General features: G+C 40.3%; 1 protein-coding gene across 2 annotated transcripts; it reads right to left on the reverse strand.

Moving 5' to 3' along the window:
• Window positions 1-5,774: 5,774 nt before the first annotated feature.
• Window positions 5,775-14,327, reverse strand: barhl1b (BarH-like homeobox 1b). Of its 2 annotated transcripts, none has more exons than XM_085413533.1 (4): window positions 12,986-14,327; window positions 10,352-10,574; window positions 9,060-9,359; window positions 5,775-6,377 (listed from the first exon to the last, which is right to left on the reverse strand). In XM_085413533.1, exons 1-4 carry the CDS (start codon window positions 13,434-13,436, stop codon window positions 6,062-6,064), a joined length of 1,290 nt encoding a protein of 429 aa, XP_085269659.1. In that variant the 5' UTR covers window positions 13,437-14,327; the 3' UTR covers window positions 5,775-6,061. The 2 variants fall into 2 exon arrangements, with proteins under 2 accessions (XP_085269659.1, XP_085269658.1); XM_085413532.1 differs by lacking the exon at window positions 5,775-6,377 and having other exon boundaries at window positions 7,319-9,359; window positions 12,986-13,719; window positions 13,887-14,327.
• Window positions 14,328-18,825: the final 4,498 nt, after the last annotated feature.

The following is an 18,825-nucleotide window of genomic DNA, read 5'->3' on the forward strand; positions in this document are numbered from 1 at the left end:
TGTGCCAAAGCTCATTTAAAACAGACAATCAAGAAAACTGTTCTGTGGTCAGACAAATCAAAATGTGAATATCTTTTTGGAAAACATGAGCACTGGATTCTCTGGACTAAAAAATGAGAGAGACAATCCAGGTTGATCAGCGCTTATTCAAAAAACCTGCATCTCTGATGGCATGCGGGTACAGTAGTGCCTATGAAACTGGCACCTTGCACATCTGGAAAGGCACAAACATTGCTGAAAGGTGCATAGAGGCTATTTTATCCAGCTGGAGTCTTTTACAGGGAAGGATTTGCATATTTCAGCAAGACAATGCTAGACTGCATCTATTACCATGTATACAATGTTAAACACGGATGGTCCCAACTTTACTGCCATCAAATTCAATATTATTTTTCTTAAAATGATACATTTGGTATGTTTTCTGTGTTCTTTTGTTCAGTGTTCTTTTTAAACAGCATCCGGGTATTTTCAAGTTTATTGAACTCTGATATAAAATGGATGTTAATTTGTTTACTCTCAGTTGAATAGAGCTGAACACTAATGGGACAGTGCTGGTAGTCTTGTATTAGTAGCCTAACAGCTGCCTGCCTTTTGATAATGACAATAAATCAGTGGGATCTTTTTACATGCAAATCAAACTAAGGCTGTGCTAGTAGCCTTGCCTGCCATCGCTGATCGAATCGATTGTTGTGTGCTCGCTCGCTCGCTCACTCCCCTGTAGGCTGCAAGCGACATCAATTACTTCCATTCCTGACTGAAACCACGCCGTTGCTCCCTTGACGCATCTGCAACTTTCCCATAATTTATCCACAGCCACGACTCGAGTCAATCTGACTAAATCCTAAGAAGAAAAATCAGCTGATCTATACCAGCCTGTAAACCGTCATGCTTGGCATATTTAGTTCTCTTAGATGTAGATTTCATTTTGTTGCTTTTCTCTGTTTTAGCTTTAGGCGCACATCATCATTATATATATTTGGATGGTCGAACAGTATCAGATCAGTGATTTTTATAATGCATCTTTAAAGACTTAATGACAGAAACCCTGTAGGTGAGACACTTGATCATGATGACTGAATTTCTCCTATTTACCCTGTTTCCAAACTCTCTCATTTCACTAATGAAGCAATCAGCCCGCTGGCAAAGGTGGGTACCTGTTATCCAGCGACATACTACTTTTTGGAGGGGCTTTTTTTTGCCTCCACCCTTCACTTACCCACTTCTTTGTCCTCACCTCGACACGCAGACAGGGAGTGAGAAAGGCCTAATTCAAAAAAAAAAAATGCGTGGTCTTGCTCTGCTCTCTGCCCTCCACCAGGAGACAGAATGTGAGAGAACTGCCAGACATCACACAGAAGCAGCACTGAAAAATACATGTATACCACTCCTCATCTCTTATTGATGGCCTCTCCTCCCTTTATGTTTATGAGGTGAGAGGCCTCCCTGTGGCCCTGACAGTGACCCAGAGGATCCACTGGGGTGTGCAAGAAACTGCCTGTTCCCTCTGATTGAGCCCTCTTTCAAATCAAACCACAGTGTGCACATTCTTCCACATGTATAAGTACATTTATGCTGTGCTGAAGAGGGGAAAAAAAGGCTGCTTTTCCAGAATTTGAAGGACCAGCTTTATTATGAGATTGCTGACCTTGGTTGTTAGATAGAGGAAAAAAAATATATTTTTAAAGGTCTGACCTGTTGTGATTAAATTTTTGCCACCTAATCAGGACCGTGAAACTTCCCAGTTTACAAATATGAAAATGGCAAATGTCTCCTGTTGTCTGGCAAGTGAATTTCTTATTTGTCTGCATCCGTTTTCTTTAATTTTGCGTTTTCCTGCAGACATGTAACATGTCAAGGCTGAAAAATAGAAAGACCACCAATAATTTGTTTTGATTTATTTTTGATTTATTTATTTATTTCCCATTTTCTCAAATGTCTTTGTCTAGACTGAACAGTGTAAGATTTACTCACTGTTGGTCCCAGAGGCATTTGTAGCACTTGCTGACCGTTGGGGGTCAGGGCCTCGGGCTGTTTTTTTTTTCTCCTTTTGCCATGTTGTTTGACCGGAGTGGTTGCAGAGAGGGCAGTGTGGCAGGTGAAAAAGCCTGACATAACAAGGTATTGATTGGATAATCGGCGTCATCTGATAGTAGTGTGGCTTACACCAACCCCTGCTGAGAACAACACGGCTTTAAACACTGTATGGGAAAAGTGGAAATATATTCTAAAACTTGACTGGCCCTGGTTTCAGGACAGTTTGTTAAACATTAAAAAATAAAATAAAACAAAAAACTGTCATTTAAGAAATGTCTCACACTGATAGAATACAAAAACCCTGCTTTTTTGGGGGGGGGGGGGGGGGGGGTGTAATCTACATCATATTAAACTGAAACATAATTGGCATCAGGAGTTTACAAACATTTTCCCGCATTTATCAGAATAAATAAATAAATAAATAATAATAACAGCTAGCTCTATAAAGTTAATGCTAGCTATTATTATTATTGGGGTGTGTCATGAACTAATGAATCTGTCTTTTAAGAGGACAACAGGCTTAACATATTTCGAAACTAGTTTGCATTGATTATTTGTGTACAATTAAAAACAAAAGATTCAGATTCAGGTGTCGACTCAGACAAAGCTCTGTATGGTGAAAACTGTTCAGAGTTGAAGATATGGGAGAAATTTCCTGTAATATTTTCAATTGGCAGACGTTGACAAGAAGAAATAAATAGAACGCAACATTACCGTTAATTCATTTAATCCTGCTTATTTAAAAGCTGCTAGAAAGAGTTGACTCCATGCCCGGGCTTGCCTTTGTCCCGCTAGCCTTTGTTACCCAGTGAGCTCTGATTTAGCGCTTCTTTCATTGGTCTTTGTGAATGAAACAGTCGCATTATTGTGGGTGTTTCCATAATCTAAAAAAGAAAAGACGACTTTTCAAAAACTATTTGAAAGCTTTTACGAGTTACATAAACTTTAGCTAAAATTACTTTGTGAACACAAAAAAACTACAGCGTCCATCAAACTGCCACCATGCCATTGTTAATTTGTCTTGTGTACATTTTTTTCTTGTTTCTTGTTGAGTCAGGATGTTTAACACAAGAACATCCAGAGGTTGTGGGAAGTTGTCCTGAAAAGGCTAAAGAACTTTTTTTTTTTGGTTCTTTTTCGAAAAAAGCTCTTTAGTTATGAGCTTACCGTAGTTGAAAATATCAGGATTGTGATTTTTTTTTTGTACATCACACGAAACCATTTTTTGTGTGTTAGCGACCTTTTTGTTTTGTTTTTGTTTGTTTTGCTGACTAACCAGTGAAGGATATGTAACACTATCAAATAATGGTAATTTAGCTATTATAATAATGCTGGAAACAAGGCAATTTATTGATCTCTTACCAGCAGTACTTTAGTAAAACATTAGCTTGCGTTTTGATTACCATACTTTAGGACTAATAGCTGGCTAGCAAGCTAGGTAGCCTTCACCAGACTAATTAATAAGAAACTTTTGCTGACCTAACTCAAATAACACGATCCAAAATGTTTGCATTACTGTTGCTTTAACGACTGAAATCTTTGGCTGATACCAATGACGATGTTTAAAATGACAATTTAGCTGATACCTAATGTGGATACAGCTTTGTTGCTATTTATCTCTTCTTTTTTTTTGACAACGAAACAAGGACGTCTAAAAAGTCTCTCCCCCTTTTTTCATACTAGATTTGGAAGACAAGATTTGGAGTTCCTGGTGTATAGTGATTGCGAAATTGATGCTTCGCAACATTAAACATCATCCTGTATGCTAACTGGCTGATATTAGCCTATTGCTGGATCAATAAATTTCTGTATCTTTAACTTATTTTCTAAGCTTCATCCAATTTTAGTGAAAAAAAAATAGAGAAGGAAGGTTTTTTAAATACACTTTCAGTCAGTTTTTATCAGTGGTACTGAAGTTCTTGGTGGTTTTAACAATGCCAGAATGTATCGTCCTAAAACTACAACATATGCCAGTTTCAGTCAACATATTGGCATGTGTGAGATATTCTTTCTCCTCTGCAGTCCAGTGGAAGAAAATACAGAAATTAGATGTTTCAACTGTAGACTGTGTGTGCGTCTTCACTGAGTCGATCCCCCAGTTCTCCTCTCCTGTCTTCCTCCCTAACCCTCCTTGTGATCCGAGAGGAAAGCTTTCATTATTTGCTGAGATTGGGATGTCAATCCCCGCGCCCCTGACCCAAGTTTGTAGTTCTCCGCAGTCATATTGGGGAAATGATTAGTGGGGTTATCTCCCCTCCACTCCACGAGGCTTTCATTCCTCCTCACGGCCCTCTGTACCTCCAGGCAAGGAGCGGATCTCTAACTGGGAGGCTGCTGCTCTCCTTTTACTCTTTCTCACTCCCTCTTTACACTTACTGATACTTCATCATGTTCTTCATCTTTTTAAGCGTCTCTGTTCATTGCTGTGTCAGATTATTTTAAAGATAACCTCTCCTTTCTCTTCAGCTATTGGGCCAAAGGAAATTTTAGTGGAGTGAATGAAGTCGTGGGTGACTCTGCATGGAAGCGAGGACTAGCTCAGGCTAAAGTGTGCCTCGTTTTGCTTGCTTTTTATACTGAAGCAACACACATAAAAGATCCCTGCGTCAAGCTTTGGTTCATTTATATTTTTGCTGTGAAGACTAAAGCATTATGAGTCTTTTATATTTTTATATAATAGACTAGTTTGCCATGTTTTTGGAGAGATACAAATATATATTTTTAGATTTCTAATTTCTCTTTTATGTTCCAAAGAACAGGTTTAAAACACCACCCTTTGTGGAAAAACTGGCAGAAAAATCTTTAACATTCTTTGTTTTTAACAACCAAAGTCAAACACTGTGTTTGGATTATTACACACATGAGGATCTGTGTGTAATAAAGCGATTTTGCTTTGTTTTGAAACACTTGTGTGCTATGATGGCTTCAAACGTTATTCCAAAATGACCCAAATGCACATAGCATGTGGGATGGAGACTTTAGGGATGTGGGGATAAATTGATATAATTTCTTATCTGACTGAGCGCAGATATAATGGCCCAAATGAAAGCACATTTCGCTTGTGCGCACGAAACTGTAAAATTAGAGCTTTTCTTTTATGGCTATTGTTCGAGGGGGGGAAACACGGCAAATTAGGCCATGCGTTTCTTGAACATTTTAATTGATCTATTTTTCATCTTCCCTCGCGGATTTTTTTTTCTTTTTTAAAAAAACAAAACGCTGGCAGTGCATCGCAACAGTCTTACTGCAAGCTGCACATGTGCCTCATTGGTCCACTGAAAGAAATAAAAGGAAATATAAAAGCTTTCACATTACGAGCATAATGCAAATTACGCTTTGATTGTCTCTTAATTTCATCAAAAGGTTGATGGTTTCTTTTCTTTACTTTTTTTTCTTTTGAATTAATATTATTAGTGGGGTCCGTGGGATTAGGCAGAGTCACTGATCTTTTGGGTTTAAGCCTTTTTTTTCCCTTTTTTTTTTTTTTTTTTTTAATGTCAGTCGGGAGCTCAACGAGACTCCATCCGCACTTCATTAACCCTGAGCCCGGGACAATCCACGGTAAGAGCCGGGGGATTTACCACCAGCCTTTCACATGCAAAGAATAGAACAAAAAATCTCCGAGTCATCCAACAGGACACACGGGGGCTTTTGCTTATATAATCAGCTGTGCACTTTGCAAGTATACCCCCCCCCCCCCCCCCCCCCACCTTTTTTTCCCTCCCCCCCAAAAATGTCTCGTTGTTAACTGAATCGGTCACGGATCCTTGTGATGGGACTATAATGATCTTTTGGCAAGTTGGGAGGTGATTTTTTTCTCCTTCTCTTCACTTTCCTAGTCGTCAAAACCCGCCGGGCCGGCTAACTGTATTTTTAATGCAATTTTACGCATCATGAAAGCGCACGTTATCGGGCCGTCAGTCTGATATTTCACGGCATGGTCAGCCACTAAGTGGAGCCCCCAGATAACAGGTGCCTTGCGTGGAGGACAGCAGGGGGAGCTGGCTATCAAACCCATTATCGACTTTCAATTAAAACCTATTAAAGTCTTTTGTCTAATCGTTAACATCCTACATGCCAAGTCGTGTCCGTCAGCCTGAACTCCTTTAACCCCCAAAGCGCCATGGCCGAATAACTTGGGTCCACACAGACTTGGAGGATGAGAGTGGGGTTGGTGCATGGGTGGCTGATTGAAATTTGTAAGGATGAAGGGAGGGGTTGTGGTGGTAGTTGTGGTGGAGCCGCTGACCAGCTGTCCCCACGCTGATCCCCGGTCTGCAGTCAGCTCCAGCCCGGTCACCAGCTGTTGGAGCCGTTTGGCAGAGGAGCGCGCATCCAGCACCCTCAAGGAAAAAAGAAGGATGGAAACAATCAATTTCCAAATGGGGATCATTTAAGGCACTTAAACAATTGCGCACATGACATTAATATTTCATCTCCTGCATTGTTTATGGAAAACGAATTGGAGTCGCTGCTGTTAATTTAGAAAAGTGGGAATGAGAGAGAGAAAGCGAGAGGGAGGAAGGGAGGGAGGATGGCAGGAGACAGGGGCTCCATTTTGGACAGAATACCCTTCTGCTTTGTTGGCCCTCCTTTAAAGACATTAGCTGGAATTGATCTTTGATTGCACTTTTGAATGTGTGTGTGTGTGTGTATGTGTGTGCACTGTCCGCGTGCGCTTTTGTTCCTTTTGTTTAATTATCTGTAAAGCCCTTTGCTGTCAAAAAAGGAAACGAAACACCCGATGAGCGCAACTAATAATAATATTAAGTGGAAAAAACCGCACTAACATTTCCAGAGACGTCTGCTTTTTTTTTTTTTAAAGATTAGAAAAAGTGACAACTGTCCACCTTTCCATTAATTAAAATCAACACCACCAAACCAAACAGAGGAGGGATAGACAGTTTTTTCCTATAACTTCTTCATGTAAAGTGATTTAAAGCAGCAGGATGCATCTCCCCAACTTTTGCTCAAAAACACTGACATTCCTTAAAATGTATTTTTAATAAATCCCACTGACGTTTCGCTAAACATCAAACAGGACTCTGCTCATACCTTCATACTGCTCATACAAAATTCTTCTTCTTCTATGATTATTTTAATTTGCTAATATCCAGATTTCTATTTTCGTTTTTTTAAAAATGCCAAATTAAAAAAAAATAGTCAAAATAATTTTTTTGCTGTTTAAATAAGCTGTATTTGTTTAAAGATACTTTTTGCTATGTAAGCGGGTAATACGTTTTTTTTTTAAAAAACAAACAAACAAAAAAACGGCGCATGTGTACACAGCGCAATCCGAAATAAAGAGTACCCCCCCAGCACAACACGATCCCCCAAAAAATCAGAGCTTCATGGCTGCATCAGACTGCACCAAGTGTTGCTGCTGTTTTTGTCCACCTCGTGTAGCTTCTTCTGCGTGATGCCCCGCGTCCACGTGTTGATTCCACCTGAAAAGCCCTCCCGTCACACACTCAAGCAGCCACTTGATTAAATGAAAGACTTTTATTTCCACATTTATAAAAGTAATTCTCTTTTACATCAAATCCCCCCTTTTTTTCTGTCCAACTTTTGCTGTGAATTTCACCAGAAAAAAGAAAAAGAAGAAAAAAAGAACTTCACGAAATTGGGGAGATAATTTGGGGGAAAGCTAGAGGAACGAAATTTTTATTATTATTATTAATAACAATAATAATAATAATAATAATAATAATAATAATAATAATAATAATAATAATAATTAAAAAATATATAATTAAAAACGATCCAGGAGATATACGAGAACCACTCCACAAGTTTGATATCTGCAATATACATTTTTTTCACCAAAGGAGAGTATTAACAATTAAGGGTTATCACGGGTTTCATATGAAGTAACATAAGTAATCCACAATGTTCAAATACATCTATAGCAAATCAACAGGCGGTTACACCTGTATGCGGACCCGAGTCCAATCATTTATCGAAAAAAATACAAAATGAATAATCACTGAGGTGATTGCCTTCCCCTCTGCGGGGATCAAACAGCTTTTAAATAAATTACTTGACAACTTTACTCAGCTAAAAACTTCAACTAAGAACAAGAAAAAGACTTTTATAGATTTCTTTCTTTTCTTTCCATATCTCTCCTGTATATGTGCCTACACGTGGGTCCGGGCAGGTAGTCCATCCTTTCTCAGACAATATGTTTTTGTTTTTTTTGTGTGTTTTTTTTTCTGTATAATTTCTGATGGCTAATCTAGCCGATTATGTTATACTGGATCACCGTGGTCTGAAAGAGACGCAGTAACAGATCAAACAAACGGGAAAAGTTTTCTTTTAAAATCAGTCTTTTTAGGTTAAAATGCAAAATATTCTTATTTACAGGTTCATGACGGCTTCACGTGTAAAGAAAAATCAATGACAACCTAGAAAATCAACGAAAATAGAAAGAAAATCCCTTCATTGTTCCGTTAGCTCTTCAAATAAGCTATTATTCAGATTACAGGGGTGGTTGTTCGTTTCCACCTTTTTAATAATAATAATAATAATAATAATAATAATAATAATAATAATAATAATAATAATAATAATAAAGGTCTAATTAGCATTGGAATGAAGGTCAAAGTGCCACCGACAAATGCAGTGTATCTGTTTTTTGAGAAAAACACTGAATACTGTAATTGGGTTCAAATAAATACATAACTTAGATGCTTTGATTCATATTGAAAAATAAATAAGTTATAAATAAAGTTCCTGCCCCCAAAGACACAAAGAAAAAGAAAAAAAACTTCCATACAGGCAGCGGGGGTCTCAGTCACAAAGGTCCGTCCGTCTGGGTTCATCGTGGATCAGTTTTCACCATTTAAAGGCCGAACAGTTTGTTTTAGTCTTAGTTTTCTTCGGGGTTTGTTTTTTTAAAACTCTTTCTGTCTTTGTTTCGTTTATTCTAACGAGTCCCAAGCTGCCAGGATCGGCGAAGGAAAAACCAAAAAAAAAATAATAATAATAAAAATAAGGAAAAATAATATCTGCAGGGGCCCGCTCACCGCTGCTGAGCTGGCCGGGGAAGCACGCCGCTCATAGGAGGCAGGGGAGGCGGAGGAGGTGGCGGCTCGCTGGCCCCCTGCAGGCCGTGGAGCAGGATCCGAGGAACCAGGGGTCTCTGCAGGGCCGGCGGGGGCGCCGATGGGCCTCTGTACAGATAGAGGGCAGCTCCGGGGTCCAGGTTGGACACCAGGCTCTGCGGGTAGAAGTACGGGGACGGGAACATCCTCTGCAGGGCGGAGTAGTTTCCAGCTTCGGCCAGAAGCTCGAGTCCTACCGCCGTCTGCCTCTTCCACTTTGTCCTGGAAGAGATAAAAGATGTTTTTAGGTTTTAGCTTCTTTTTTTTTTAAGTGTGGAGCATATGTATATCTGAATACGTGTCTCGTGTTTGACACACCAAAATATCTCCCATCTGTTTACCTGGAATCCAATTAACATTCAAGTGAGGTTTTTTTTCTTTCTAAAATCACTAAAATCTCCAACCTGCCACATGTATTCACACCCAGCGATGTCTGTTAGGTTGCCAGTGTGCACTCCATGCAGGTGAATAATTCATACTAAAGATAATTGAGTAGATATAGTAGTTTGTTTGAATTATTAATATGCACACATGCAATGATACATTATTCATAGTCCAAAGTGTTGTTTTTATATTTATTTATGTCATTTAGCTGCCCCAGAGACAGACTGCAGATAAATAAAGTTATCTGAACCCAAAAGTATTTTTATTTATTTTACATTTGTTTCCTGTGCAGCTTTGCTAATGTATTTGAAAAGCTGATATAGAAAATATATATTTTTGAGGTCAAGTGACACGTCTCCATTATGTGATGCCCTTTTAATTGTTTCTTAAGAGTATATAAAATACAAATATCCAGCACTAATCCACAGAAGTGCTGCCAGTCAGTAAGTGCTCCCGTAGATGTATACAAGTTAGAGCTGAAATTTTTATCTAATAAGAAGAAGAACAACAACAAAAAAATAAAAAAATAATAAAGCAATTTGTCCCTCTACTTCAAACGTGAATGCTGTTTTTATGATTTGGGATCAGATGTCAGATATATTTAGTTATTCTAACATTTTATGGACCACACAATAAATCAATTAATAGAAAAAGGCAGGCTGATCACTAATCGAAGTTAATGGTTCGTTGTCGTCCCGCATTCACTCAGATATGAGGTGAAATCTTGCCACCTTCAGTTGGAAAACATGGCGTCCCGGGTCATGAGTCGGCCGTGAGAAACGAGATTAACCCCCACCCCCCTCCCTTTTAGAAAACAGCAGCGTCTTTACCTCCGGTTCTGGTACCAGGTCTTGACCTGCGTGTCGGTGAGGTTGAGGGAGGCCGCCAGCTCCATGCGGTCCTGGACGCTCAGGTACTTCTGCCGCTCGAAACTGCGCTCCAGTTGGGCCAGCTGGTGGTCTGTGAAGGCTGTCCGGGCCTTCCTGGGCTTCTTCAGCCGGACCTGAGGGCTGTCTCTGCTGCTTGAGATCTCTCTGTCTCCCTCCTCTTTCACTGGTTGACAGAAACAGAGTGAAACCAGTTAAGGCCTCTCCCACGGCACACAGTAGAAATTCTTTGCGTGCAGCCTCCACAAGAAGAGGGGGCTAATAAATCTGTGCACGACTGTCCTACAGGGCAAACAACTATCAGTAAACACAAACAGAATAAATGGTTTGCCCTGTTACGTTGCGCTTACCTAATGTAGGATTTGAAGACGAAAACCACAAAAATACAGAAAAATTAATTTGACTTTAAGGATTTGTCAACATTTTTCTGTTTTTTGTGTGTAAAAGAAGCAAAAACTTATTTTGGAAAATTTTGATTGGAAATAAAATATATATGTATATATCTATACAGATATATACATATATACATATATGTGTGTGTGTGTGTGTGTGTGTGTGTGTGTGTGTGTGTGTGTGTGTGTGTGTGTGTGTGTGTATTAAGCCGAACTTTTGACCAGAAGGCCTTGTTTTGTTTTTAAAGTTTCATTTTTAAATGAACACAACACAAAATCACTTTCTGCGGGCTCCAAAGTGCACCGTTTAATCTGCAGATATAAAAAAATCAATTTTAAAAACATTTCTAATGTGAAAATATTTTATAATTTATTTTTTAACCAGCGATGAGTTGTATCTACGTTTTAGAAGAGCTGTCATTTTCGAGTGAAATCGCGCCACTGGAAACTGCGCCTATAGGCTTATGGAGCTGTTTGATTTGGCCTTAAATTGTTATGAAAAGCTATTCCAATATTCACCCTTCCAATTTGATATTTTCCTGTTAGCAGATCCACAGCCTTTGTTCTTTGTACACGTGGTGTCGTGTCAGGACGAGCATTGATATGTAGTCCTTATAGTTAATTCTCTGATAGTTAAAAAAATATAAAATAAAATAGAAGAAGAAGAGAAAGAAGAAGAAAACAATAGAAGCGAGTAAGGCGAGAGATCTTGGTACTTGAATAGTTGAGTCGTCTCAAGAAGCACAATAATCCGCCTAATTGAGCCACAAGGGAAAGGACGAGCCTTTCAACCGCGACCGGAGAAACTTCACAGCACCGTGGACATGAGTGGAAATCAAGAGCTGGGCGGCCGGGCGCGGTTACAAATCTGATTAGCGCCGGGGACAAATTGCATCAAATCCCTGATATATTACAGAAGGCGGATTCGTGGAAATCAAAGTTACCGTGGCGGGAGCCGCGCGTGGGACCCGCGGCTTCTTCAATCAATCAGCGCGTCGCATCCACTCTGTGATGCACGTGAGCGCACGGGCGGAAAATGTTGAAGAAATCAGTGACTTTACGTTTAAATGAATAGCTTGCGAGAAAACATAATAATAATAATAATAATAATAATAATAATAATAATAATAATAATAATAATAATAATAATAATAGTTTGTAGGTGTATTAAGTGTGATTTTGTTTGTATTTCCTGTTGTAGCCCACAGCGGTGGAGTTCTTTCCAGGCACTGCTTCATTAAACTGTCAGTGGAGGTGGCACGTCTGTTATGGCTGACATGATTGGAAACAGAGAGGCCCTTGATGGCATTTATCTGGAGGCGACCCTGTCATCTCTACCATTCGTGCCTCACTGACATCAACAGATGCTTTACGGATATTCTGCTTAACGCAGAGCTTGAAGCGGACCCCGCGTGTTTGCGTGTACAGGCAGGCAGCCGTTTTTGTTTTGTCTTGTTTTTTATTTATAATAACTTGATAAAAGGCTCTGGTCTGTCACCATCCAGAGGTAACCAATCGCGACTCATTTCCACGTCGATATTTTGCTTATCGTTGGTCATCGTTCCGGTGACCTGCTACTAATCACATAAGAGCAGTATGTTTGTATGATCACCTGTGTCTGCATATTTTATTAGAAAATAGATGCCTCGATTTTTGTTTTTATAGTAAAAAGATTGATTATCATGAAATAATTTAAGACGTTAAAAACGGAACTTTTATTTTATTTTTAATCACCAGTCAACACTCCAAAATATCCAAATTAGTCTTTATTTTGAAAAGCTGATCTGTTGTTGTTCCAACTTTATGCTCTATATTCTTCCACATTACACTAGCTTACACATTTTGTGCCAGACCTTTACATGACCCTTTTACTTTATTTATGACTATCGTATGCAAAATAAAAAGCGAAGAACAATAAATCAAACATAAACATCAATCAAGATAAATAACTGAATAAAGAAATAAGTAAAGGTTTTAAAGTGTTAAAATATAGATTTGAAAAACTCATTCAGTGGAATTTTTAACTACCAAAAGTTTTTTTTTTTTTTTTTTTTTTGATGTTGTCTTGTTTGTGTGTTTGTTTGTTTGTTTGTTTGTTTGTTTTGAGCCAAATATGTATTATGACGTACAGCAGGCTTGCCTCCATTCTCCTCTGTAGAGTAGGCAGTCAGTGTGGCACCCTTACCTTTATATTCACTGTCTGACGATGAGTTGCTGTGGATTTTCTCCATAAAGTCGTCCGCGATCTTCGAGGCCAGCCTCCCCGCCTCCTGAGTCGGCTGTCCATTGCTGGAGTAAGGAGCGCAGGCAGCCAGAGGCTTACAGTCCGCGAGAATATCTCTGATGAGAAACGACGAGGTCACGGTCCTCTGCTGCGACCCAGCAGATATCTGCGCGTGTTGCAGGTGCGGTGGTAGGCCGACGCCGTGACCTTGCCTCTGGGCTACCTCATCCACGCACTCCCTCCTCGGCGACGGAGGCGACGAACAGCCGCTCTCCACGTCTGATCTGGGGCTGAACTCCAGAGGGGAGCGGCACTCTCCCACCAGACTGTCCCCTTTGGACACCGGACTCCCAGGCCTGTGGGACAGCAGAGAGTCGATGCCAAAACTGGACCCATTGGCGGACGACTCCATTGTCTTGATGAGACCTCCTCAAACTGACATTTGGTATTCAGGACAAGTTTTTATTTTAGGGCAGAAGGGGTTGTTTTAGTCTCAGCTGATCCAGAATAGAAGTGACCCCTTTCCGGCATCAACACAAATATTTTTGGATATGCTACAAATGAAGATAATTCACCCGCTACTTCCAGTCCCCCCGCCCCCAGCCGGCTTGTCGTTATTTTTAGGCCAGATATTTCCACGCTAAGATGAGTTACACGAATGGTCCATGATTCCAATGTTCGTCTTTCGGAAAAGTCTAAAAAAATAAAAGAGAAAGAGAGCGCGTGAGAGTCGAAGGAGTCTCTCTGAAATCAACCGTAGGAGTCACAATCGATTCGTTTGGCTTCCTTCGGGATCAACTCCTTCTGTTTTGAGTTCAGAAGCCTCTCCGGGTAGATGAAGCGATCATTGCTGACATCTCACCTGCAGTACCCGAAAATACCCAGAAATACGGAGGATTTGTGGAGCAGCAGCCGCAGCTCAACGGCGTCTTCGGGAAAAAGCTGTTCAGCACCATGGACAGGGACAGCGTCAACCCCGAGATGGGACCGGGGGACAGTTTTCAGGGCAGCTGGTCATGAGGCTTTGCGGAAGACAGAGGCAAACTGCTCGCATTCCTTCAAGGGGGTCGGGCAAACCTTTAATAAATAAACAAATCTTTTAAAAAAGAAACCCAGTAGAGTGTGAGAGAGAAGCGTCCGAGAGCTGCTGCAGGAAAAGAGAGCAGCAAAAGAGGAAGAAGCGGAGGACGCAGGACGATGAGATGCGCAACGCAAAAGCAAAAATAAAAAAAAGCTACGATAAACTGGGTTAAACAGTCACATCTGGCAAGTAAATTGACGAGATGTGGTTGGGGTGGGAGGGAATCCCAAAAAATTGAACTTGAGGAAAAGTCAGGAGCTAGGTTTTAAGAGCGCCTCGTCCACGTGAGTCCCCTGTGACAAGCCTTCATTGGTTGAGGGGAGCTGGAAGTGGACCTCCCCACACGCCCACTCTCTCTCGCTCCCCCCCCCCCCCCCCCCCCCCCCTCTCTCTCTCTCTCTGCCTCCCACCCTGACTCCCCCATCCTGGCTCATCCTCACTTTGATAAAAGAGACACTGAATTCATCAGGAGACTCAGATCCAACTGTTTACAGGCAATTTTCACACTGTTTGCTTTCATTACATCATTGATGAGGCTTATAATGGGGTTATTATGTGGGGCGGCTCGCTGTTTTTCTTCTCGACTCCTTTTCTTTGACTGGATTTGTTTCCCACCTCCACAGATTCCATTTATACAGTTTTCTTCCCTTCAACGATTTAGTTTTTTTTTACTCTCACTAATTTTACTTTTAGTTAGTTTTTTTTATTTGTAGGATTTTCAGGTTTAACCTCGATTACAACGATTGGTGGGTTTTGACATTGCACTATTAGTCTAGAGCAATGCCAACATTATTATTATTATTATTATTATTATTATTATTATTATTATTATTATTATTATTAAGTTATTATTATAGTTATTAAAATTATTGTTTGCATTTTTATAAACACAGCCCTATTTATTTATTTATTCAATTCAATTCAAATCAATTGAAGTGGGCCTTTTTGTGTTTTTAAAATCTTATTTTATTTTATTTTTTTCATTTACCTTAAGTTGCAACTTTACAATCATCATATATATATATATATATATATATATATATATATATATATATATATATATATATATATATATATATATACATACTAAAAGTTGCTTTTCTTTTCTTGGTCTCGCGGGTGAACAGTCATCATTTAGAGCATAATAATGATCTCATTGTCGCTGGTAATTATGCACAATATTCCGAGCAGCGTGACGCCAAAACTTCAAGTCGCCTCAAGTGCCATTGTGCGCACTTTTCACCTTAACACGCGTGAAATGCCATTGTGTGCGCGCCTTGAGCTCCATCCTGCACAACAGTTTGCCCCGTGCGACGGCCTCGACAGCCCCTAATAATCTAACTAACCCCCCTCCCATCATCACCGACACCCCACACCCCCCCTCCCCCCTCATCTTCCACCCCATGTGACCACCAGATTGGAGGCGCGCGTCGGTCTCAGACACCGGCAGGTTAGTGAATCCGCTCCCCGCTCCCATGGGGTCCCATCACGGCTGCAAGCTGTCACATATGAGGCGGGGACAACACAGATATAAGGCAACACACCCACCCTGACTTAGCTGTTTCTTTCTCCTCTGCTTGTGCATGAAAGGAGCAGTGGTTTGGTGCTTTCTCGATTTTTTTTTTAACTTCCCCTCTTTATTCTTACCGTGCCATGCATCCACAGGCTCCAGCGATGTTGTTGTGAATTAATCATAAGGTGATTAAACCGACTTCTTCCTGCTTGGGATCATCATGTGGCCTTTAAAACTTAAAGAAGCTTTAATTATTCCTGTTAGTTTCTTTAAAAAACCCCAAAGTCCTCTTATGTTTAATTTAATTTGAGTTGCTCATTATTGTGTTTTTATTTTTTGACCCATAATGTCGGGAAAAACACAATAATTACATTTAAAATTAATATTTAGAAATGGAACCAAAGCTCCTTTAAAAAAAACAACAATAAATTTGTAGGTAATCAATGAATCAACAATTTAATTAATTAGTTAAAATAATAATGATAATAATAAAAACTGGGGGTAAAAAAATCAGTCCATACGTGTAAAAAATAATATGTATGTATATATGTATGTATGAGTATATATATATATATATATATATATATATATATATATATATATATATATAACCCGTTTGTAATTCTTAATTGTTTTAAATGTGACTTTAAAAATAATCATTAAAAAAATTACAAGTTTGCCAAAATTTTATGTTTGAGTGTCTTAATTCATTTAGATCAGTATAAAACTGGAAAAACACTGGAAACAGAAGATATTTTATGTCTCTTTTTTCCCCTCATTAAATCATTTTTGGATCAAACAAACCACTAATATCGACTACATGAGCATCTTGGTTTTAAAATTAAATGTGTTTTTGAGTTTAAATTTAACATTTTAGGCTGTTGGTTAAGTTTCTAAATCCTGGAGTATGTGTTTTTTGGCAGAAGACAGTGGAGATAGACTGTAACTGTAAGTGTGTGTGTGCTTGTGTGTGTAGTGTAGTGAAATGATTTGGCTCATGCTTCTGCTGGTTTTGAGCAAGTGTCCCTGTGGTCAAGTAGAGGGTTTTTTTTCCCTTCAGGAAGTGGTCAGAACTTGAGGGCCAGTGCAACTGTTAACCTGGTGTTGATACACAAACACACACACACACACACTTTCCCTTTTTCACGATCTTTTTCTGACACACGCGCGCGCATACACGCACACACACACACACACACACACGCACACACACGCACACACACATACACTGACTTTGTAGGAGGATGTTATTGATCCATGTTAAAGGAAGGAAACGGGGATGTTTTCAGGAAATGGACACTGAATGATCAGTTGCTGCCTGTCTCCGCAGCACTCACCTGGTTTAATAATACTTTATAATTGACCCACATTAAACAGCCTTCCACTTAGAAAACAAAATTGGCACCCTTGGGCTATTTTTTGAAGTGTAGACTGTTTTTTCTCTGGCTGGAATGACAGCTGTACAGTTCAATTTAATTCAGATTATTCAAGGCCAGTATGGATGTAAATATTTTATGCTGATCAGTCTTTTGTGCAGAAGCTTCAGTGGGTTTACATAGAGCCTGAGACATGATAAACTGACACCAAGTGCAGTTTCATCATAATAGTCCATACTGACTTGTCAGTGTTAATAATCTATCTGCAGATATGTGCTTTATTTTAACCCCCCACCCCCATTGTGCATTACTAGATTCCTGTCCATAAGCTTTACTACTAATAATGCCTGCTGGGCCTTCTCAGCTTTCCATGCTTTTGCAAGGAGGAGGAAAAAGAGGAAACATTGTGCTACATTTTATTTACTCGCTCAATTGAGCAGACGTGTTAAATATGTATCTAGATATGTTTTGTAAAAACGTGTGTCGCCTTTGAATAAACTTTGGCATCTCTATCGTTTCGGAACATCGAGTAAAGCGCGTCTTTCGAGGAGGATGTATGTAAAAAGATGACTCCTTTAAACAAACAAACAGTGTTTAAAAAAAGAGGGGAGGAGGGAAAAAAGGAAACAAAAAAAAGCTTGCTCCGGTGCTGGTGCTGCACCTCGGACCAGTCAGGGATGCAAATGATGCACCTTAACGGCATCAGGTACTGGAGTTGACAGAAAATAATGAGAACCCGCTGAATCTTTTATAAGGTTAACACTCACATTTCCCAGTCAGCTGTCACACAAGAAAGAATTTAGCACATGCATGCGGGCAAAATAAACCTTCATCGTCTCATTAATGCTGACAGGGCCCTGGACCGGCAGCTCCCAGCGCCTGCACCGCCACCACCTTCGTTTTGTGTCTGTAATTTGCAGCGGAGACAGACCTCCTTCTCCTGGAGAGAAAGAGAAAGGTAGGAGGAGGGAGATATTACGGAGGAGAGTGAGAGGGAAAGAGGGGAATGGTAGGGGATCGAGTGCAGAAGAAAAGAGGGAGGGAAGGTGGGCCGGGGGGGGGGGGGGGGTGAGAGGAAAGATGGCTAGCGCGCCAGGAGTCTGATTCTCCCCTAATTGGAAGCATTGGGCATTGTCAACGGAGGATTTTCAGCTGCTCACTGACAGGTAGAGCCGTCAGAATGATAGCCCACTTGTCAGCGCAAAAGACCAATAAAAACAAACCACTTTTGATTTAATTGGAGGCCTAACCATGGTGTGTGTGTGTGTGTGTGTGTGTGTGTGTGTGTGTGTGTGTGTGTGTGTGTGTGTGTGTGTGTGTGTTGCCTGCAGGGCTGGGGCCATGGGGAGGTGGGTGGAGTTGAAAGGATGAGTGGGGGCATTTGTGTGTGAAGGAAATCATCACTCTAGCCATCAATGTGCTGCTCGCCCTTCCTCCATCTTTGCCACCTCTCCTCGTCCTCCCTCTCATCCTGACTCACTCTCTGGGGGCGAGTGGTCACCGGGTGCCTGTGGTGAGAGGGTATCAGAAGAGGAAGGGTTTTGATTCTGTCCCAGGAGGGCTTCCTGAGCAGCAAAATCAGAGCCACAAAAAAAAAAAAAAAAACAGTTTCTCCTCCTCCTTCATCCTTCTCAGTTTCTCTTCATCTTCTTCGTCCATCAATAGACTTGAGTTCAATACAGGATGAGCAGTGTTTGACATTTCTTCTGCTATACTCTGTTGAATGAGACTCACACAACTAGAGGAAACCATCATAAACTTTCCTTCTCCTGTGAAAGCAAATGTCACAGACATCCGTGACAGCTTAATGTCCACGATGCTGACGTGGCAT

The sequence above is a fragment of the Rhamphochromis longiceps genome, linkage group LG7 (genome assembly GCF_057381845.1).
Source record: "Rhamphochromis longiceps isolate RC_006_pf linkage group LG7, R_longiceps_female_GT1.1, whole genome shotgun sequence".
Taxonomy (NCBI): Eukaryota; Metazoa; Chordata; class Actinopteri; order Cichliformes; family Cichlidae; genus Rhamphochromis; species Rhamphochromis longiceps.